The 24,649-nt window shown below is 41.9% G+C and overlaps 1 protein-coding gene across 3 annotated transcripts in view; it reads left to right on the top strand.

Annotated features, from left to right (window-relative positions):
* Positions 1 to 24,649, top strand: part of LOC6568535 (polyadenylate-binding protein RBP45C) — a 37,133-nt gene that overhangs the window by 10,113 nt on the left and 2,371 nt on the right. For all 3 annotated transcript variants that reach the window (XM_032740741.2, XM_032740742.2, XM_001994772.3), the window contains exons 2-7: positions 14,202 to 14,289; positions 16,497 to 16,572; positions 16,677 to 16,773; positions 22,030 to 22,219; positions 22,698 to 23,099; positions 23,605 to 23,758. In XM_032740741.2, coding sequence (XP_032596632.1) covers positions 14,202 to 14,289; positions 16,497 to 16,572; positions 16,677 to 16,773; positions 22,030 to 22,219; positions 22,698 to 23,099; positions 23,605 to 23,758 — 1,007 coding nt within the window. The remainder of the gene's footprint in view (positions 1 to 14,201; positions 14,290 to 16,496; positions 16,573 to 16,676; positions 16,774 to 22,029; positions 22,220 to 22,697; positions 23,100 to 23,604; positions 23,759 to 24,649) is intronic.

Here is a 24,649-nt window from a genome sequence, read left to right as displayed (position 1 = left end):
TTTGTAAAGCGGCCCCCTCTGGTTGGCTACTTTGTGGCATGCAGTAAATATAATTCGATTTGCTAGCAACAAGCACACGTTAGGAATATGAATATGATGGGGAAAACCTGGCTAATACTTTCTCTTGAGGCGCAGCCAACAAAGTAGAATCCAAAACAATACAACATGCAAATTACAACAATATGGCAAAGGCAGAGGCAAAGACAAAGACAGGGGCAGTGGCGGTGGCAGTGGCAGTGGCCCAGACAGAGGCAAGTAACATTGTTGCAACACCAAACGAGCCACGATGCATGCTAAATGTAATGCACAATGACAAACGCGTCCCCAACCCCTAAAGGCATTCAAATCCCCACACACACACGAACACACGCAAGCACACACATCAACACATATAGATGGGCGTATAAAAATAGTTGCTGGCAACGATTGCCGACAACGCCAACGACGAGCAGCGAACTAAAGACGAACGCTGCGCCGCCCACCCAGCAGCACAAAAGGCGAAGGGTGTATCGGATGGGGTGCAATGGGTTGGGTTGGGGGAGGGGGTGGTTGGTTTGTTGTAGACCTGCAACTGCAATAGCAATCGCAAGCAACGCGCATGACGCGGCTGCTCCAACCGACGCGTGGGCTGGCTGGACTTGCCACACTGCCTCACTGGCTGCCACACAGGGCTGCTGTCCCACTGGGCAGGCAGGCAGGCAGGCGGACGAACTAAGAGTAGGCTGGCAGAGAGAGGGGATGGCAAGGCGGAAGCTGACGAAATGTAGCCGATGCGCTTTGCTAACGATGTGGGCAAAAACAACGCAACGCCTACGATGGCAGGCAACAAAATTGCAGCTGCATTTGTCCAAAGTTGCTTTCTCCACCTTCAGTCGGTTCTTTTCATTTTTATTTTTTTTGTGTTTTTGCCACAAGTGGGTGGGGGTTGCATTATCTTTATGCGTGTGTGTGTGTGTGTGCGTTTTTATTTGCCGCTTGTTTTTGCTGTTGCTATTGTTGTTGTTGTTGTTGCTGTTGCTTTTTATTTGCCGTTTCGGCTGCCTCACTCATCGTCGGTTGGTCGCAAAACTTTTAAATTAGAAATTTTTGTTCGTGGAGGCTGCCAACCGGTGGTTGGGGTTTGGTAATGGTTGCGGCGAAATGGGGAAGCGGTAAAGGGGGGATGCAATGAGCAGCACTCAATAGTTTTTTTTTGTTGTTTTATACTTTGTTAGTTGGTTAGTTTTTGTTTGCAACAGCAGCAGCAACAGCAGTTGTTGTTGTGGTTTCCATTGACACTCGCTAGTTGCTACTATTAATTTTTAATTTTTTTTTCTTTTTTTTTTGGGAAGAGCTTTTTATTTTTGTTGTTGTTGCTCTCGTGTGAAGCATTTTGCGGCTGTAGTTGAAGTTTCGAAAATTTAAAAGTTTGTAATGTAAATTGGCAGGTAGTTAATTGATTTGCCATTGATGTGGTAACGGCGTGAAATGTTATCATATCGTCAGAGCTGGTTAATAAATAATTTTAATGGTTACCGAAGTAGCGTTAAGTGTCATATAAAATCGATTGATTTTACAGTTTCCTAATATATATATTTTTTCCATTACGAGTTCACAATCGAATCTCATTTTAAAACTCTCAGCGCTCGATAGAAATTTTGTTCGTTTTCATTTAGCCATTTTCACGTTTTGTGCGTTGCCCCAAGCTGTTATTATCTTTTGTTTGTTGTGCGGCGACGAGTTTCACAAAAGATGATGTGATTGAATTTACTCCGGCCCTCGCTACACCCACGCCGCAGAAAAAATAAGGTGGTGGCACAGATAATTTTAGCAGTAGGCGTCACCTAATGGCATTCCACAAATTGTTTGTTGAATATAAGTGAGGCAAGAAAGCCATGTGAAAGGCGGCCTACTTTCTACCTAAATGCTTGTTAAAATGCTCGAGTCCTGCCGGGGTCCAGACAAGGCACTCCGGAGAAAAAAGGTTGTCATGCTGCCAAGATGAGGCAACAACAATGAAGATGATGACGAAAACGACGAAGACGACGACGACGAGTACGCCGATAGTGAAGTCGATGGCAAAAAAACAACAACTTAATACCCAGCTGATGCCTATTAAGCACAGCATTTGTGGCACCCCTCCTATCCACCCCCCGGTTAACCCCTCAGCCAGAGTTGAGGACCCCCCTTCGGCTGTGCTGGGCTGAGCAGCGCTGCGTGTGTTTTGCCTTGATTTTGAGGCTGTGATATTTTCATTTGCTTGATTTGTTTTGGCATAATTTCGGCATCGACTTGACTTTGCTTCGTTACGTCACAATCTATGGGGGATGCTTTGCAAAATTATTGTGAATGGTATATATACATACATATATATCTGTGTGTGTGTGTATGTCTGTGTGTGCGTTTGTGTATTTGTGGTTGGCATTGGTAAACCGCAAATCAGCATTTTTTTTATATATAGATCCTTTTTTTGCTTGGCCCGAGACAAGCTTTGAATAATGACCAGACTCACACGTATTAAGGCTACGCCCCGTTTGCCACAGATTCAGTTTCAGGAGTAGCCGCTGGCTTGCCCCATGCGTCCCCCTTACTGCTGCTGCTGCGGCAAGTGACGACGCACACGTAGCAACAATAATTTCAGCTAATTGCTCTCTGAACAGCCATTTCAATGCGAAATGAATTCTGTGCATCGCCTGCTGCTGAGTAGACCACCCCAACCACCCCCCACCCTCGCCCACCAACCACTTCTCTGCACGAATAGTAGTTGCGTCCCATTCATTTTGGATGCGACTGTGACTGCAACAGCATCGAACATTTTGGCATTCGGTCGGTTTGTTCAGCTTGGTTTAACTTGGGCAGCTGTAATAAAATTACGTATACGCATATGAAAAACGAATTTGGGTCCATGAACAGACAGACAGGCTGGCCAAACGAGAGTCGGCGGCAGGAGGATGGGGTGTTGGCAATCGGGTTCATACTAACGACTGGTCTCTAATACAAAAACAGACAGAGTCAGACAGTCGGCCATTTGGACGGCTGGACAGTGGGAATAGTTAGAGCGGCACTCGTCATATATGCCTGCAATGACTTTCATTGCCTTTTATATCTAATCGCACTCCCTGGCAGCGCGCCCCCCTCCCCTTTTCCCTCTCTTGCCAACCTTCTGTGTGTCTGGCTGCAAAAATTAAATTTGTCTCTTGACTGACAAATGTCCCCCGAGTGGGCAAAACCAGAAAAGTACTTGACGATACGTAAAAGTCAAGTCAAATTGAAGCCAGAAGGGAACGAAAGGGAACGAAGGAAAGGGAAAGGAGTAAACGTGTGGAGGAGCAGCATGAGGATGAGTGTCAAACCAAGCCATGCTTTTCCTCTTTCATAAGTCTGCTTGTAATACTGTTAAGCGGGCAAAGATACTGTCACTGTAGTGGGCAAAGCACACTCACTCAGCTCCACATATATCTGTAGCTTTATATCTATGGCTCGAGGCAGCGCCCAAGCGACCAAGTTGTCGGCCAACAACACTGACAACATGGCCAACATGGGAAAGGGGGAAACGGGGTGCATTTTTAACGGTAGCAGAGAATGGGACTCTGACTGTGACTTGTCCTCTGGCTGAAGAGCAGCTGATGTTGATGATGATACACACTCAAGTGCGCTTTGGGTATAGCAAGCATTTGAGTAAATATATATGTTTATAGATAGATACACGCACACACACACACACACACACACACGCACACAGACACACGCACAGTCACACAAAGGCTATGCTGACAATATGGCGAGCACACGAAGAGGCCGCCGTTGCTCTTACTTATTTATGCCAATTTTGTGAGTGTATGTGTGTGTGAGTGTGTGTGGCAGTGTGTGTGTCTGATTTGTGTATACGAGTGTGCTGTCTTTTATCCCATTTGTTATTGTTGTTGTTGTTGTTGATTTTTGGCGTATTCGCTGCTATTTAAACATTTAAAGCAAGATGCTACGTTTGCCGCATGTCAAGACGTATCAGCAACAGTGGTCCACAAACAGTTCAAAAATTATATTTGCTTTTCACATTTCATATAAAGAAATGTTTTCATTACTATATATATATATATTCCCATATATCGTTGTAGTTTAGCTGAAGAGAAAAGAGAAGAAATTAAATTGTTGCTAGTGGGGAGAGACGTGAACTGAGTTACTGCTGCACAATTATGTTGGTACCACTGTTACAGTTCCATGTTGAATTGACTTTGACTGATGTGGCTGCCAGTTGGGTAACGATTCTTAAAATGCGAAAAAAAACCAAAACGAAAAAAGAGGAGAAAAAAAAAGAATTACAAGCAGTTCTTTGCCCCCTCAACCAGTCAAAAAATAATTCTCTAAGGATTGCGGGGTGCGTCGCACTCTCATTGGTTTTATTTCATTAGCTTTGCGTCAATTTAAATATTTAACGAGTACTTTCGAGTTGATAACATTTGCCGGCAGCCTTAAATTGACTAAAATCGAGCGCGGCTGTGGCACAGATTGAATTTCCGCTCTTATGAATGCGCGTAGCTAATAGAAACACGAATTGCATACCCAAACATACATACATACATATATATATATATATATATATGTATATATATATGTACATTTGCGTGTATGTATGTTTAGTGTTAGGTTTTAGTGCCAGCTTGCCATTGCCGGTTGATCTCCGGGCCGGCGTTCGTCGGTTTCAAATGTCCGAAAAAAGAAATCCAATTTGCGCGACGCGAGCGTTGGCAATGCCCCGAGGACAACATGCGTTCAGAGCACAGCAAAAAAAAAGTGGCCAACAAAAAGTGGCCAAACGGACTATGCAGAGCATACAAAAAACTCTGGCGACGGCTGGTAACGAGACCAACACACCATGAATGACTCTGTGGAACGGCCTGACCGTGTCCAGAAACGTGTAGAAAATAAAAATTTCTATTTAAATGGCAAAAATCAACAAATGCAACGCAAAACAATCTAAAACACAAATCGAAATTAAATGACCGCACTTGCACAAAGGAGTGCGATTCACACACACACACACACACACAAACAACACACACACACACAGTGGTACATGGCAAAAACAAGCCACTTACAAAAAAAGAGAGAAAACTAAAAAAAAAAAAAAAGAAGAAAGAAATTGAAGCGACTGACTGAAATAAAGTGCAGCAGCTGCGCAGCCCCAATGGGAGCAGTCGACAGCGCAGGATAAAGGAGGGCAGCTGTTGGTCCTGCTCCGGATGTATGCGTCACGAGGCTTGGTGAGTTGCTGATGGAGCAGAGGGTAGCAGGTGGCGGGGCTAGTCTGACAAATGCGGATGGTATCGCAACGTGTCGCGATGGTTGTGCTGCTATTTCAACATTTCATTCAGCGGCCGTGAAGCGAGTTTTGAATTTGATTTCGAACTTTTTTTGTCTGCGCGCTATTCCGTTTAGGTTATTGTTAGCGTTTGTATTGTCCGTATTGTGCACACTAACACCAATACACACACACACACATACACACACACACACGTTGAGTGACCATTTTTGCCCATGTGCAAAATGAATATCCCGCTGGGTATTCTATACTTTTTGCAACATTTTTTGTAACCTCGTGCCACGAATTTTGTCAAATGAAAAGTATTGTCAAACATTGTGCTTGCAGTCAAGGTAGATGATAATAAATTGATGGAGTAATTTATGGCTGGTAGAACTTCAGAATTGATCTGAATTACGCAATAGAAAACTTTATTATCATATTTTCTATTGGATCTGTTCAATTTTGTTCCAAGAATTCGCTTGCAAGACGCACTTGGCATAACTACAAATATTTATTCAACTGACTAAAGGGAATTTTAACTAAAACTCTTTAATTATATAATCGAATGCTTGGCTTATTTAGTGTGAGTTGATCGCCGATCTGTTCGCCTTTCAAATTACCTCACTCAACACCTCCAAATAGTCTTTTGGCTTTAGCGTACCAGCCACCCATTGTTGTTGTTGTTGTCATTCATATGACCTGGCAACAAAATTAATTAACTGTAAATGTGCGAAACTAAATAAAGCCACTTTGGGTGCACAGTTTTTTTTCTTTTTTCTCTTTTGTGGTAGGCAAATACCCGTAAGCCGCACCCACAAACATAGCAAACACCAAACTCTTCACAATTAACAGTCCGAAGCGAGGCAAACCTAATTTGTGGAATGAAACGTAGTCCTTGCCCCAAGCTCGATTTTACGGCTACAGCTGGAGACGCATATGTACCAGTCATGTCATGACCCCGACAGCCCCAAAAAGAGCGTGGCCGCCTTTTAGGCTAAAGTCTGCGCCAGAAATGGCACTGTTACCGGTTATGTGTGTATGTGTGTGTGTAGGTGTGTGTTAGTGTGGTTACATCAACACCTACGCTTAAACACGATAAAAACTAGTGATACCACAGGAAAAAAGGAAAGGGAAAATGAATAGGAAGAAACCGAAAAAATAAAAAATAGCAAAGTGTCTAAAAAACTAAAGCGGTAACCGCAATTTGACCCAGGTTTTTACTTGCTTTTGCCTTTCGGTGGCTCCCGACAAATATGTAGATTGCATAAATCTCGGGGCTGGGAGTTATTTCACCTGCGTCGCGTTTATTTTTAACATGTGCTACCAACAACAACAAGAACAACAGAAATAATAACAGCAGCAGTAGCAGTGCTGCTGCTCCAACAACAGCAAAACTCTCCGCAGGGCTGTTGGTCTGCCAACTTGGCCCAAACCAACTCGCCAAATGCTAGAACAAATGGCGTTTAATGTACGTTGTTGTTGGATTGTCGGTGTGTGGCTGTGTGTGTGTGTGTGTGTGTGTGTGTGTGTGTGTGTGTGTGTGTGTGTGTGTTGGGTTTGTCTGTCTGTTGGGTGTGCGTTTCGTATAACTACCCAAAATCCAATGCAAACACATGAGCACATAGCCCACGACCAGTTCTATATACAATCTTTGTGCCCCTTTTTGTTTAGTCGAGCGCTTTCGCTTATTCAGCCCTTCAGAGTTGTTTTTGCTGCTGTTGTTGTTAGTGGGGCTTAGGTGTTGGTTGTCGCTGCCCTTAAAAAGCAAACATACGCAATTTCTATTTCGTTTTCAATGTACTCAACAGTCAAGTGCGTGTGTGCCTGTGTGTGTATGTGTATGTATGTGTTTTTGCGTGTGTATGTGTTAGAGAGTGTACTTTCTAATTTATAAGGCAACATGTTCGTTTGCTCGCCTTGGGAGCACTTTAATGCACTCGTCGGGGTCTCCTGGACGGCCTCTTTTCGATTTCTCATACGCAAATTTACCATTTCTTTCTCCCTAGGTCTTTGTCTCTGCGAGTCACGCTTGTTGTGAATTAGACTGCCTGTGTTATGTGTGTGTGTGTGTTTGTGTGCTGCATTGTCTTGTCCTGCGACGCTTTTTACACAATTGTCAACACACAGCAAATGCAAATGGCAGCGGCACACCGCCCACACCCCGTCCGTGCCACCCTTTTGACCCCAGTGAATAGGCAAACAAGCGCCTATGACTGGCATTTAAATGCGAAATTTGCACGCGAGCAGCAAACCAGAATAGAACATGCCTAAAAACATCTCCATGCTGTCTCTATCTCTCTTTGTCTCTATCTCTCTCTCTCTCTCTTTCTATCACTTCCTGGTCTGATTGCTTTATAAGCACAGCCAACAATACACCTAATTTTTTCCATTCTATTTCTGTCTGTCTCTATCTCTGTCTCTGTCTCGCTTTCCCTTTCTCTTTCTATTTGTGTGCGAAATTTAAATCAAATTATTGACATTTGTTTAAAGACAACGCAGACGACTTGCATATAAATGACTTAAATTTTTATTGGGGCAGAAGGACTTTAAGGCAACACCAACAGCAGCAGAAGCAGCAAAATCTACACGAAATGGACACAAGCCGTAGGCAAAAGGGCGCCCTGATAAGAGGCTTATCGTGGTGGCAAGACGAGGTGGGGCGAGTAGGTGAGGACGAGACATTGCCTTAGGGGAAGCAACCCTTTGCCACAGTTGCTGTTGTTCGTGTTGTTGTTGTTGTTGCCTTTGCTGCTGCCATGTTTTGTTTTTAATAGTTACTGAATCTCATTAGAATTTAGATGAGTCTTAATGAGTCATTGTTTTACACGTTAGACGGTCGCGACGAGGACGAGCACGAGGAGGACGACGACGACAACGACGACGACGGCGCCGGTGGCAGCAACAACCACAACAATATCAACCACACAACAACAACAACAACAACAACAGTGACGCGCACACAAGTAGCTAAGAATAGTGCAACGTAGTCACACAATAACCCAAAAAGTTTTCTGCGGCAACGGCACGAAAAGGTAGCAACCTGGATGTCAGCGACACCCAGCAACAGCAGCAGCTGCACAGATAGAGAAACAAATACAGAGTCATGCAGCTTTTTGAATGAATGTATGTAGGTGTGTATGTGTGTGTGTGTGTGTAGAATACTTAAAAGGCATTCAACACATAGAGAAGCGTCGCATCGCGACGCACAACACAACACAATGAAAATGAAAATTTCATTTGATCTGCGCAAGCCGATAACTTGATGAGGATGCTTCCTCAGGTTCCCTGGCTTTTGGCCCGTTACAAACAGCGGCGTAGATGTTTTCCCATAAAATGTGGAAGAAATTGTTGCCATCTTTAAATGAACGCCAGTTGTGGCATTCGAAATATCAAATATCTTTATAAATTGAATATATTCGCGCAAGCGGGAAAAATATTTCACAAGAAATACTCCAATAGCCTCATAAATTGTAATTAAAAAGCAAAAGCAGAAAGACTTGAATAAATATGTACAAAGTAATGCTATAATTACGTCTTCGCTGAATTTAATTGTCCGTTTTATTGAATTTTCTTGAAATATCAATTGTTTGTGACATCGATGTTGCCATAGTTCTCATAACATCGATGGAAAACAAAGAAATACCAGAATTTCTCATAGTCGCAAGATCCTTGAAGAATTTAAGAAATGTTTATGGTGGAATCCAACTGTAAGGTATCAGCGAAGGTCAAAAGTACATTTCTCATTCAAATATGCTGAGAGTGAGTTCAATTCAAGTTAACCTAAGAGCACCCACATTATCGAAGGAGCTGTGCAATTTGGAGCCATCAGCATTAAGCATCAAGAACGTTATCAGCTCAAAAGCGGCGTCTAATGGTGCTAATGTCAACGATTGACTTGAACAGTGTTGAGTCAATGTGGAGAGTCCTTAAAATAACTACAGTGCAATGAAACAGACAACAGGCAAGAGGAGATAGACATCACCCGGCGATGGTGGAGTTAGAGGCTAAATAAGTTGATTGGCTTTCAGTTTTGCAAACTGCTGTCGCACATCTAGCAAGAAGGAAGGCAACTTGCAACAGCGCGACGGGGCAGTTGCATTTGCAATGGGTACTCAGCAGAAAGGCATTTACTTAGTTGCGAGTGCGCGTAATTAAGTTGAAATTAAAGTGCAAAGTTTGCTTTAAGTTGACGCCAGTCGCTGTTCTCCTTTCGCTGGCCCGCTCGCTGAACGCTAATTAGATCTTTTAGTTTCATTTAGTAAATCGCCGCGCCCCCTGGGCCCCTTGGGTGCCTAGCTGGTCATGTTCCATGCAAATGAATGAAATTAAAAGCACATTATACTTTATAATGCGCTCTGATTTGAGCCAGGCAAATTTAATTTAAAGATTTGCTGAGCCAAGTCGCTTATCATTGCCCCCAAACAAGCAGCCCCTCAATCCTCAAATTTAGTCAAATTGTATCTCATATATCAGAGCGAAATGCCAGCATGAGCGAGACAGCGACAGAGAGAGACAGAGGGAGAGAGAGAGAGAGAAGGAGAGCATATTTTATATAGACCCAGCATGTTCCTTTTTTCTATCTTGACTGTTGTCCCTGCTCGCATCCTATTTGAAGAGATAACCGCAGTGCCAAATTGCGGGCATAAGTGACTCTCGAAGGCACATAAATGCGGCAAATGTGGAATGGAATGGACCAAATTGATTGGGTGCCCCGGCATTGATCAAAGTCATAAGTCAGCGGCGGCGGCATACAAATCTCCATGTAAATATCCTTTTGCAGTTGAGTTGTCCTTTTTTGTGTGCGACCCAACACAGCACGTCTAAGCAACTGGATTATTAACATTTCAATATAATTTGTGGCTGTGCGGCATTCATATTTTGCTTGCTTTTTCCTGATGGTGGAGCGGAGCGGAGGGAGGGATCGGATGAGAGGTGATGGTAGGGGAAGGGATGCAAGGGTGAATTGGACCCAAACTGGGCACCGATTTACTTTTCTGCTGACGTTTGGGGAAAATTAACGCGCCTCAGGACTTTGATCCTTTTTTATATGCATACAAATACACATGGACACATACTCATTGTGTGTGTGTGTGTGTGTGTGTATGATATTAGTATGTATGGCAGCCCGCAGCGTGTTAGTCTTGTGTATTTGCTTACATATTCATCAATTTTTGGGGTTAAACTGTGGGCGGTTCGGGCATTGGTTTTTTTTTCTTTTTTTTTTTTTTTGTATTTGTAGCGTCCGCCGAAACGGTTCTGTCCAAAGCCCAAACCAAACCAAACCACGGGTCGTGCACGTTTTGCGGTTGTTAGCGTCAAATTGTTTGCTTATTTTGGGCTTTTATATGACAGCGGGCAGTCCCAGCAGTCGGTTGGCTGGCGGTTTTTTCGACTAGCCGCTAAACGCTTTTAGCTTTAATGCAGTGCCATTTAGTGGCCCTGAGTACATAATTGCCATTACGATTACGCATACGCCATGTGGTCAATGGACGGATGAAATCTGAAAATGATTTTCTATCATAGCACAAACAAAATATACGTAGCACAAATATTGTACCGTTAGCCAACTAAATCGATAACTCACATATGCAAAGTTGACACACATTTATCGAAATATGCACATACATTAATTGCTACACACGGTGGTCGGAGTTGAGTTGAGGTCGCTATCTAACTGAAGGACCGACTGCCTACTCCCAGACCTTATGCGGTTGCGGGTAATTAAGCGTTGCAGCTTATGTAAGACAAACAGGAAATAAGGTATAGCACAAACGCATAAATAACAACGGCAAATCAGCACACACACACACACAGAAACACACACGCACACTCAACGTCTCGACATATACAAAGGCAACACAAACAATGCAAACGGATAACATAAAATTTACAACAACTCCGACAAACGCCAACTAAGTAAAGCTCTAAAACACACACACACACACACATACACAATCCGAGCTTCCGCCCATGATGAAAAGGTAACTTGAAGAGGCGTGGCAGCCAAGTCGCACTACTGACACACTTACCAGTCAGCTACAAAGCTAACTGGCTGTATCCACTGGCTGTATCCAGTGTCCTGTTAGCGCTTTCAACTCGCGCGTCCTCTGCAAATATACAAAACACTTGTAACGGCCGTGTGCCTGTCTTGGATTTATAATTAATTTATGTGCACGTGTGCCGGCCTATCTATATGTATATATGTACGTATGTATGCCATTCCAAGCAGGGGCTGGTGGGACTATATCAGCGCTGCCGAAAACTTAATTAACTCATTACATACGCACAGTTTTAATCAGGCAAACGAGTTGACGAGCACAGCAAGAAAGAAATGTTGCCAGCCAGACCCTTGACATACCCCGACACCCGCCAAGCCAACAACAAAGTGGCTGGCAAAACGAGCTACCAATATCCGTAGAAGGAAAAGGACATCTCTGCCCTCTCCGCCAGTGCGAAGTAAATTTAAAGCGGCCTTTGACTGCAATTAGCGTTTACGTTTAACTGCTGTCTCTCTCACACACACACCATAAACCCCTGTGGTTACCCCTGCTCTCTCTCTTTCTCCCACTCTCGCTGTCGCAAGAGCAATAAGAACTTTGCTGTTTCGTTCCGGTTCATGAATATTACATTCCACCGGCTCCAATAAGCCAAGTCTGTCTGCCAACCAGTCAACCATCCAGGCAGCCCATCCAATGTGAACTCATTCGCATTCGCATTCGCATTCGCAAGTTGCGTGCATGCCTCAATTGTCATTTTGCCTTTTGAGTTGACAACAGCAACAACAACAGCAGCAGCAACAATAACAGCCACAGCAACAACAACAACAGCCACAGCAATAACAACGACACAATTGAGTCACAATCATGACAACTACTCGAGCTGTGAGTCACACACAGAGTTTGAGTCTGCTGCTAGTCGAGTCTTCAATTTTCAATCTGAGCCACTGAAAAAATGGCAAGTAGCTAAGCCATGCCACTGACTGCCTTCACAATGGGCTCATTAATGTTGGCGTATACGCAATTTCCAATTAAATAAAAATGTGCACACATCCACACACACACACACACACACACACACACACACACAGTTACAGTTACACATAACCCAGGAGCGATTTACTCGTTTTGGTTGGGTTTTAAAAAGCCAACATTGCAGCCTTTACAGCTCACACTGCGTATATGTATCTCTTTTGGTTGTTGTATTGCTGTCTCTTTCTGCTCATCGTCATCACAGTGATCATCGTCATCATCATGATGTGGCTGTGGCTCGGCACTGGCGAATTGCTTTTAATATTTATTTAACACAAAAGCTTTCCGCATTACGTTTCTGTTCTGCCGTTAATTTTTCGCTTTGCTTTTCATTTTCGCAAAATTACCGGAAATGTTAATTTCTGCACGTGCAGCAGACGACAACGACGACGACGATGACAAGGACACAGGACACAGGACATGCAGCAGTCTGTCGAGCTGGCAGTCAAAGCCGCGCCCATCAACGTCGCCAACATCGTCGTCGTCGTCGTCGTCGTCGTCGTCGTCATTCCCCAGTTGAATAGTGCTAATTATTTGGGGTAAGACTATAAGACTGCTTCTGTAAATGTGTGTGGGCTGTGTGTGTATGTGTGTATGTGTGTGGGGTGTATGTGTGTGAGTGACGACCCCCAAGAACCCATTGCGCTGGCCCTTAACCCAGTGCCACCCAAATAGCAGTAGTTGATGTTGCTTTTGTTGTTGCCCGCTTTGGTTGTACTCAGCCTTAGAGCTGCGAGCTAAGCTGACACAAAAGCGTACGAAGGACAACGGCAACCTCGTCCTGCTGCCACCTCTGCCGTCGACGTCGACTTCGACGGCAACGGCAATGGCAACGGCGACGACGACGACGACGACGACGACGTCGAGTGAAACGTTACGACTTTTTCTGTGCCAAAGAGACAAAGCACACAAAAATAATAATAAATGATTGCGTTTTCAGTGTGTGTGTATGTGTGTGTGTGTGTGTGTAGTTGTGTATGTCTTGTGTGCTTTCCTCGCATTTGGTGTGTGTGTGTGTGTGTGTGTGTGTGTGCATTGTGCATCTTGCTCTTTGCATTTGTATATGTGCAGCCAGCATGTCAGTGAAAGCCTTTGAATTTGTGCACTCACTGAATTCAGAAAACGTAAGTTACACACACATAAATACACACACACATATATGTATATGTAAATATATATTTGTGTATATATATACAAGCGCTGCATATGTCCCTCAACTGTGTGTACATTATGCAAGCCTGTCATTTGGCCTAATACAACACACGATTTGAAAGGTGTACGAGCAAGCCAAGTTTACTTGCAATTAGATTAGTTTAATTAGTCATAATGGTAGCACACACATACACACAAACACCGCAGCAATTAGGCTTTCCAAGTCAAGGAAACGGAAACTTCAGTTTCAATATATGTAAGTCGAGGCACCTTCGGAGAAATCGATATGATTCTCGCATTTAACAATACCACAAATCCCATTTAGCTAAAAGTTATTTCCCTTTTGTGTGATTTTTTTTTAATTGTATTAAAACCTATTTCGCTTCAATTTATTATTTGGCTTTGATAACATGTACATCATACCATCATCAGAGTCAGATTTATCGTCACAACTGAATTCCCAGAAATTTAAAATAATAAACTTTCTACAAATGTCAGTCATGTAATTATTAATTTGAACATATAAATTTATACAGCGAATATTTTCCAGGCATCTCATTCATCACTTAAAATATATAATGATTAAAAATACGAACAAAGGAAGAGAAAAATATTTTTTCTTTAATTCCAGAGTGCAGTTACTCGACATTTAAAATAAATAAAGTTTCTTTAACTTACTTTCCCTACTTGTGTGCTGAATGTGATTTATATATATATATATTCTGATTTTCTCTTTGCAGAACAATTCCACATTTTCGTGGGTGATTTAAGTTCAGAAATTGAAACTCAGCAATTGCGCGAGGCATTCACACCATTTGGCGAAATTTCGTAAGTATTAAAATGCAAATTTCTTCTTTTCATTCGTTAACTTTCCACTTTGGCATTCATCGTACTTGCCCACCTACGTACAGGAGTGGGGGTGACCATGGGGCATGATGTATTCGCATTTGACTGTCGCGCTGATTATTGGCTGGCGCATGTGATGCGGTGCAGCCCCACACACTAAGCCGCTTGGTGGCTCACATAAAAAATTCATAACCGCGCGAAAAGTACATTTATGTAAATTTCACTTAAGCAAACTCTTTTGGCAGCCACTGTGCTCTTTTCCACCACCAGCCTGCCTGCCTGCTACTTAAAGTAAACAGAAAGTGTCGCTTCGGTTAAATTGTTCTGCATTTAAAACAGCAACAGAGAGAATATCAAATATTTAAGTTACTATTTTTCGGCATGGAAAGATCCAAGCGACTAAAGCTGATGGTCAACAAGAGCAACAGCAACAGTAACAGCCAAGAAATCAAAAGCAGTTGTAAACTTGACTTAATTAACTGCTTTTCAAGCGCAAAGTTTTGGCTCAAATAGCTGACAGAGGCTCTGTGGCATGTCCTGCCCGCCGGCGACTTATACAAAATGTTGGTAAAAGTATTTGATTTTTGGATTACGCGCTTGTTTGTTTCATCAATGTGCGCCCAAAACCAAAACCGAAACCAACCCAAACACCCACAAATTGCCATTGCCACCCATTATGGGAAGTAATTTCGAATGTTAATAATTTGAAACTCATTAAAATGATTAGAACTTTGATTTGGCCGGGAGACTATCAACCATTAGTCGACCACTTTGACCTGCTAATGAGCGGCGTATGTCCTTTCATTAGCGCCGCCAATGGTTGCCATGGCGACACATAAAAGTAAAGTTCGACTCGCACCACAAATGATAGCCATGCCCAAAAATAAATCACCTCAGCTGAATTCGCATATATCGATGACAACGTGTTTAAGCCGCCGCTTTGACGCCTTATTGAGCAGTCGATTGGCACCTCAGCGATATCATTATCATTGACATGTACATACATACAAATATACATATATATATATATATATTAGGGAAGAAGAACGGTTCAGGCAAACGGAAACGTTAGGAATCCACGTCGCATCCTGATTATCTCGGTCTGAGCCTCTGTCTGGTGGCAGCTGGGACTTAAATAACTTTCTTTTCATACTCTGCTGGCATTTGTCGTGGCATTTGCCGAGTTCTGAGTTGGTAGCCAACATGTCAAAACGCTTAATGCAAACAGCTCAGACGAACTTGGATACAGATATACCGTATCCGATACGGACTCGGTCGTGCGACGCTTTGGGATCAGACGCCTCCGCTTTTCTTTTTTCTTCTTTTCTTCTTCTTAACGCGGGGCCAACGACTTTTTTGTCAAAAGTTTTATGCGTGCGTCGTTGTTTGCCCTTTTTTTTTGTTTTTCCATTTTTTTTTGTTTTTTTTTTTGGTTTTCTTGAGGTTTTAGTATCATTTTGTTGATGTTGCCTGGTTGTGGCATTATGTTTGGAGACCCTGGCGCATTTCTGTTTCCGTTTTGTTAAATGCGCGGCGCGTGTGAATATTTAATAAGCCGTCTACCCGCCCATTCGCCCACTCGCCGCTCTGCTTGACGACGCGTCGCCTCTGCCGCCAGTTTACTTATAATAATCATAAAAAGTTGCCGGCCAACGTTGCCAACGTCTTTGCTGGCACTGTGTTAACTAAACGGCCAGATCGGGGGGTAATTGCCAAACTTTGCTGGCAGCTCTGTTTAGTTTTTGCCCTGGCAGCACCAAGAATTTTTGGACTCTCTTTGCTGTATTGCTGTGGGAAATCAATTTGAAACGCCATAGCCGAGCAATCAGCTAAATCGCTCTTAAAGTGCTGAGAGCGGAAACCGTCGTATTCATACATATTTTCATTTTTAAAATATATAAGTTTGATGTATTTATTGTTTGCTTCTCATGTCATGTCCAGCGACGCCGACGCTCAAAGTCAACTTAACTGCAAAACAAATAAAAAGTTTTCTGGCTGAGGTTAGGTTTCTAATTTCCGAAATCCATCAGACCACACTTGAACAGGCACTCTTGTCTGGCTGCATAAAATTATTATATATATATAGGTTTATAAATACTTTTGAGCTCTCGCTGAGGATTGTGGACAATCTTAAAGTAGTTGCTCAATAATAATGATTAATATTATTTCTCTGTTTCTCTCTCTTTTAGGGATTGCCGTGTGGTGCGCGATCCGCAAACCTTGAAATCAAAGGGATATGGCTTTGTGTCCTTCATCAAGAAATCGGTAAGCACTGCACCCACATTTAAATGCATTCTCATGCTTATAGCTTATTATCTATATATATATTATTCTCGTGTTCTCCCTACTTTCTCTCTATCGCACCACAGGAAGCTGAGAGCGCCATTACGGCCATGAATGGCCAGTGGCTTGGCTCGCGCTCAATTCGCACGAATTGGGCCACACGGAAACCGCCGGCGAGTAAAGGTAAGGAAATCATGACTGTCACCTGGCTGGGCCCCAAGCTTCCGGCCATGCGTACGAGTATGCGTGCAGCAAGCAGTCAGGTCAGCCAGGTCAGCGAGCCAGGTGCCTTTGCTCTTGTCATTGTTATTGCTGTTGTTGTTGTTGTTCTTCTTGTTGTTGCTGTTGTCGACGCTTCGCTGTTATTACAGGAAATGATGGCAATGAATGCCAAAGGTATCTCTGTGGCATAACACAGGGCCACAGCTAAAAGTAGTAGCAAAGCCAACCGACCGAGGGGTCGTTTTCGGTTTCAACTGCTATTTATAAACGTGTCGCAGCAAATTTTCTGCCAGATTATGTTTTCTTTATTATTTTGCTGCTGTAAAAACCGAACGCGCTTAATTTCCGTAATGGGTTTGTCTCCAACAAAAAATTTTGGTTTAAACTTTTTCAATTAGTTGACTGCCTAAAGGTCGACATAAAATAAATGTAATGCGACATATTCTATTAGGCGCAACGAATCAATTCTCATTTATTGCCCTTCTTAACTCCCAAATTGATAGTCGGTAGTCAGTCCGGCGTAACCACAGAACTAGCTGTAATCATTATAAACAGTTGGCAAACGGGGCGAATCGGGAGCGAATTGCTGTTGTCTTTCATAAATCAAAACTTAACGCGTATTTGCATGTTTTAACATAATTTTTATTTGTTTCACACACACACACATACAGTCTAAGAGCGAAAGAGAGAGAGAGAGAGAGAGAGAGAGACGGAGTACGAGAGGAAGAGGTCGCAAATCAGATAAATAAATTTTTCCAACACGAAACTATTATCATAAAAGGCACACACACACACACACACAGAGAGAGAAACAGGATAGCAAAATTTCATGGTTATAGAACAAACATTTGGAATTCTTTTGAATACCCACACACACACACACACACAAACACACACAGATACAGAGTCAAGGTGGAGTTTATCGTGCGAAGGAAGGTCTGACATGTTGAAGGGTTCCCATTTTTTGGGCCAGCAACAACTATGAGCATGAATTTTTGCTTTTGCATTTATATTGTTGTCATAAAAAACGCCTATGAAAGCCTAAGCGGATTTTTATTGGTCTCATTGTTTATTTGCCTTTGTCACGGCTTTGTCTGCTCCAGTCCAGTGGATGTGGGTAGTGGTTAGCTGTGGTAGTTGTAGTTGTAATACAAGTTATTATTAGCAATTTGGCTGCGAAATAATTTGGATATTTTGATGGCTGAGTAACTGGAGTATTAGCTGACTCAGCAGCAAACGACCCAAAATCGAAGACGCTGCCAAAGATTTTACACAATTACGAGTAGTCGTTTAGTCGACGCTCCAAAGGGTTTTCCTATGGTGGGCTTACGCATGCGTGTGTATGGGTGTGTGTATGGGTGTGTATGGGTGTGTGTGTGTGTGTGTTGGAATAGGTTGAGTACTTTATGGCCTTGTCTAGTTGTTAGGGGCGCCTGCTGGCAGCCTTTACGATTTGTAGCACTCAACTCATTTCGCATTTCACATTTCACATCTAGCATTTCACATTTCGCATTTGGGATTTGGCATTACTTGATGTTTTACGCTGCCACTTTCCCGCTGTGCGGATGCTTTTGGCCAGGCTTGTACTGGCATTTTTATGTTTTAAGCAGGCTGCACATTTTATGGCCTTGGCAATCAGTCCACAGTAACAGCATTTAGTGAGCCACTCGCCTGCCACTACATGTATGCATGTGTGTGTGTGTGTGTGTGTGTGTGTCGCCTCCTTTTGTCGGAAAGATTTACGAGCCGACGCAATTGCGCATTTTACAGTTGTGACAATTTTGGCGTCGCTTTGCAATTTTCTAGTCGTCTTTTTTGTTGTTGTTGTTGTTGTTTTTCATTTTTTTTCTTTTGAGTTCAGGGCTTATAACAAACGCATTTGGCATTTTATATTGTCGTAAGCAGCTCATGGCAAAAAGTTTTGTCAAAGTTGGGCCTTTGTTAACCGGTTAAGGCCTAGACTCAATTTCAATGCATGCCATAAATAAAGGCAAAAATACTTTCAAGCTCATTATGGTAATAACTTAATTAACCTGAAACAATATGCCGGTAAAACAAAGCCGACGACAAAGTCGACGTCGACGATGTTGTATGACAAATTTCTGTGCCAAAACTATTTGACTTCTGACTGTTCTACAAACGCAAAGTACCGAATATCAAGTGGGTTTGGATGCGATGTTGGTTGGGGGCTGTTTGTGGGGAGGGAGCAAAAGCTTGAAGAAAATTATTTAGTGCTGTTCGCGTGGGCTGCCTACTTACCTGGCAGTCGTAGTTGTCGCAATAAATCAACATTTTATGCAGAGTTGCGCACAATTAAGTAAAAGTTGAAATGCCTCAATGCGCTGCCCAAGCACTGCTGACTGTTTTTGTAATTGTATACAGGAAAAGTTCCAACTACTTCTAAATTATGTGCTGCGGCCTATGCACATACATTTTACATACCTGTACTTAAGGTAAATTAAACAATATGGCTATGGCAATGATTACGATTTTCTATACAGTCAGCTGAATTTCTAAAAGGGTACATTAAGAAAATATTTTCGAAATACGATAAGTGATTCTGTCTTTTGTATGAAGTAATTATTGACTGGTTTACAAAAATACTGATACTTTAAAGTGTGAGAACAAATTGGAATAGAAATCTGAAGTAAGCAACCAACTACATAAAAATTGTCACATTATATTATATTAATTGTTTTTGATTTGTTTTTAGTGAACAATATTGTCTTGACATTGATGGACATATTTCAAGACGATAATAATAATTAAAAATAATAATATAATAAATATAGTAAATATATAATATGATTTAAGACACTATTTTTGAGTTGAGCTGAGATGTGAACTGAATTTAGATAAGTCTTTAAGGAACACAATCACATTAATTAATAGGCTCGATAAAATTAATTTGTTTTTTGGTTGACAAAGCCTCAAAACTAAAATGTACACGCCCCTGGGCGCAGTGCCTCATACATATTAATTAGTTGAAAATGGATTCCACAAAATACATTAAATTTATCGCGCTTTTGTTGTATGCAATTGTTTTTGAGTGCTACATATGTATATGGGCTTTAATTATTTACACTTATAATTGGGTGATTAATTCATCATTAAGTTGTACATGCCAGTAATTGATCATTAAAATTTCAGCGCTAGACGTTAAAAGAGAGAACAAGATGTGAACTCTGTGTATGTGTGAGAGAGAGAAAGCCGGAAAGAGAGACAGAGAGAAATAGACAGTTGGTCGCCCTATTTATTATTTATGTAGGCTGCCCGCGGGCCAGAGGCTATATAGTTTTAACGTGATAATTATGACCACTCATGCAGTCAAAGGTACAGCCAACTACGAAGCCGAGCACTTTAATTTGGAGCAGACATGAAATGAAATGTGGCAAGGGGCAGGCGGGGAGCTGAACAACGGCACAACAACAACCACAACAACAACAACAACGATAACGGCAAATCACCTCAAGGCTAAGCATGTTGAAAAATGTGTTTGTGTGGGTGTCGCGTCCGTTTGCGCAATTCACAACATACATACATACATACATACATACATACATACATACATACATAAATACATCCATAGCAACAAACATACATATCCAAAATTAATTACACGTATTTAAAAGTGTAGAAAATAAAAAAATAAAGTCAAGCAAATGAAACGAAGGCACAGGCATAAGGCAAAGTGCAAATTAGTGAAACACAGTGCTGGAAAATCTGCAATGCCGACGGAAAGTACGTGAGGGCATGCACACACACACACACACACACACACACAAACACACACATACACACATGTGTGCGTGTGTGTGTGTGTGCCAGAGTGAGTAGCAAGGCGAATACATTTGTGGCAAAGCTTTCAAAAATATTTGCTAGCTTGTTAGTTTATTCAGTGCACCCTCGCTAAAGCCTTTGATTGTTGTTCTTGTGCTAGTTGTGTGTATGTATGTGTGTGTGTGTATGTGTGTGTGTGTGTGTGTGTGTGCTTGTGTAAGGGAATTGTCCTGTTGCATGTTATTGAGCCATATTTTCGTTTGTTGTTGTTTGACATGCTCGTTGCACAGCCTAAAGTTCCAAGAAAGGGACAGGCTGTAACCGAAAGAGATGCACATACAACGTGCGAGTGCGACTGCGAGTGCGAGGCAGACAGCTAGAGCTAGATCTGGAGCGGTGGGGTGCAAAGGCAGTTTATTGAAGGGGTGAAATTGCAGCTTTGCAGGGAACGATGTGGCTAATATTATTGCCACAGATGCCCTACACCTGAGCACATTAATTGATGGAATTATTGTTGAAGAATTGATATGCGTGCGCTAAGCATAGTTATACATAATTAAATTAATGCTTTTCAGAGGAAATCTACATTTACATACAAAATTGCTCCTTACAATTATTTGAATAAATCTGGGCAATTGAGCTTTTTAAGAGCTCGACTTAAGGCTATTACGACTTTCAGATTAGAAATCTATTGGCTGGCATGAAATTCGTTAATAAAACTCATAAGCTTGCCAAGGAACTTTGATTACAGCGGCAGCAGTAAGTGGCGCCCAGTGCTTGTAAATTGTTGAAAACTAAACAAAGACATAAACACGCAAGCCTGTCATTATTTTTAAAAGTGCAAATTTTGTTTTAACCTCAAAGGAAGTAATTAGTGAAATAAATACATATACTAATGCCATATACCAAACGAACTAAAGGCAACAACAGCACAACAGCAACAATGGAAAACTACAATATGGTGGACAAGGTGGGTTGCCAGCAGCAGACAGCAGACTTGAAAGGGAGGTGGTGGTCATTTCTTATGGAAACACGTTGAATGCATATACTCAAAAATTAAGTTTAATAATAAATGCAATATGATGTGTAACCATTTTTAAAAATGCAGCAAACACGATCGAGCCAACGGTGAATTCTCTCGCACATACACACAACCATGCACAATATTTTGACTAAGTGTATTTTAATTACCAAAACCGTGGGCAACCACCGTTGTAGTCGTTGCTGCTGTGGGAAAACCCATTAATTAATTTACATATTAATCATGCAGTTTGTTGAAAACAGTAAAAAAAAACATTAAAATTAATATACGAAGCAGGCATAAAACCTGCAGTCATTAATTGCGGCTTGGAGGCCAAAGTGTGGCATATAACAATGTATTTGCCCCGTTGAATTTCGTAACCAATTTGTGGTCTTATTTTTTTTTGCCACCCATAGAAAACATCAAGCCGTTGACTTTCGATGAGGTCTACAACCAGAGCAGTCCCTCCAATTGCACCGTTTATGTGGGCGGGGTCAACAGCGCCCTCACCGCACTCAGCGAGGAGATTTTGCAGAAAACATTTGCACTCTATGGCGCGATACAGGAAATTCGCGTCTTCAAGGATAAGGGCTACGCATTTGTGCGGTAAGCTGCAACATAAAAACTTTATTTTTATTTTCATTTCTTTTATTTTTGTTATTTACTGATGTTTTTTTCCAAATTCTAGAAGCATGAGCTTATTATTTCAAGCCCGTAGTCATCTAAATAAACAATGGATATTGATAAAATATGAATATTAATTACTAAATTAATTACTTAGGGAGCAAGTTAATTTTGAATAATTTGAAATATGAATAGTAATATTAAAAAATGTTTGTATATTAGCCCTTTTTACAAAAAAGAAAGCAGCCAAAAATATCCCAATTGCTATTGTGTCATTTATCGACAATGTTGCCTATCGGTGCTGAGAGGATTAATATTCTTATAATCATTTTCAAGCCTTACATAAATTTAAAATTAAATATAAAATTTTTTGACGAGCAAGTTGATGCCAGATGCGAATGAATTAATTAATTGCCAGAGCGTAACTCATTTGCCACATGTAAATTTGACTTGCTTGCAGCTTCTCCACCAAGGAGGCCGCCACTCATGCCATCGTCGGCGTGCACAACACCGAAATCAATGCACAGCCTGTGAAGTGCTCCTGGGGCAAGGAGAGCGGCGATCCCAACAACTCCCAGACTATGGCCAGCCAGGCATTGAATAGCGCTGCTGCCGCTGCTGCCGGTTTTCCGTACGGCGTTAGTGCTGCCGCAGCCGCAGCTGCCGCATATGGTCAGCAGCTGGCAGCCACTGGGTGCTGGTATTCACCGACGCCCACTTATCCGACCTCGTCGGCCCCCACCGCCGCTGTGACACCGGCTGCAGCGGCGGCCAGCGCTGCAGCTGTGCAGAATCAGTTCCTGCAGGGCATCCAGGGCTACCACTTCAGTCAGTATGGAGGCTATCAGCAGGGCTACATGGGGTATGTAAGCACGGTGTTAGTGCTATCGATTTATGCTTAATTATTTCATTAGCTGATGTGCCTGCGTTTGCGTTTACCATGCTCTCTGCCATTGCCACTACCACTGCTACTGTTACTGCCACTCCCACTGCCTCATTCGTGGGTGGCACTCTATACAAAATGATTGAACCGCCACCGGGGATGGGCAGCGACAGCATGACGGATGAGTGAATTCATTTGCTAATTGCTAAAGTTTTCATTTGCGACGCCGACGTCATACAGTAGTACTACTACCTGGCATATACCATATGGCATACATTGCAAACATGCTCGACTCGGCTGTCAGCATACGGCTTGTTGGCACCGTAAGCGCATTTACCGTAGTCGTACTCGCTGTTGTCGCATACGGCAGACTCAGGGGAGACGAGCGCAGGCAGATCTCGAAATATGTGTGTTTCTATTGGCGTCACCGACTCTTGTCTGATGAAGCTCGTTGTGCATGTTTTTGTTTGTATATATATTGCAGCATGGGCGTACAGATACCAGCCACTTGGCAAGGCGTCACCCAGGCCCAGATCTCGCCGGCACAGCAATTGGCAACGGGCGTCGCCGGCACTGCTATACCACAGGCCGCCGGTGTGGTTGCCTATCCGATACAGCAGTTCCAAGTCAGCCCACAGGTATGTCATGACTAACTAACTCATAAGAATACATACACATATATACACACACACACACACACACACACAAACACATAAACATATGTACATATTTATTCGAATGTCGCACATTTCTAGTATGTTCGAATGAATGTTTTGAATGCATTCACAATTTGATTCGTTCGCTTCGATTGATTTAGTTCGTTCACATCCATGTTTTCTGATTAGTAGCGGATTTATATATTTTCAAATTTATACATTTTCTGTTGTCTATTGTTGCCTGGCCTGTGAGTTTTCACCTTGCGCATGAAGTGGTGGAATTTATCTCCAACAATTGCAAATTCAAGAAAAATAATATAAAGCAAAAATACAGCGAAAATAAACATATTTAAGTTAATTTATAAAATACACTGCTTATATAATTACGGTTAAATGAAAAAGTTTATATATGTATATGCGTAAATAAAAAAATACAATAAATTATGTTGAATAATAATAATAATAAAATATTCAACGTAATCCAATATACGGGCAGCAATCGCAACATATTCTATTAACTTAACCATTTTCTATGCTTCAACGTAAAAAAGAAACCACTTTTATATTCTCCCTCCATTTTAAAAATTTATATTTGTGCACTTTCGCGCACTTAATCCTTGAAAGCATGTGCTTTGAATGTGTTCATGCACTACAAATATTGTTAGAATTATTTTAAAGTTTTTTTTTTTTTTAATTATTTGTAAGCTTTTGCATTTGCTTAACTCTCACATAGATTAAATAGCAAATCAATTATGTTTTTTGCACAACAGAAAAGTGTTGTTGGAACAAACCATAAACACAATGTTGCATCATGTTTTCTCTGCATTATAAATCATTTTATTCCTACTTCTATTTTTTTCCAACTTTTTACTA

The sequence above is a fragment of the Drosophila grimshawi genome, unplaced genomic scaffold (genome assembly GCF_018153295.1).
Source record: "Drosophila grimshawi isolate 15287-2541.00 unplaced genomic scaffold, ASM1815329v1 contig_311, whole genome shotgun sequence".
Taxonomy (NCBI): domain Eukaryota; kingdom Metazoa; phylum Arthropoda; class Insecta; order Diptera; family Drosophilidae; genus Drosophila; species Drosophila grimshawi.
Note: the sequence above shows the minus strand (reverse complement) of the source record. Positions and strands in the feature narration are given on the sequence as shown.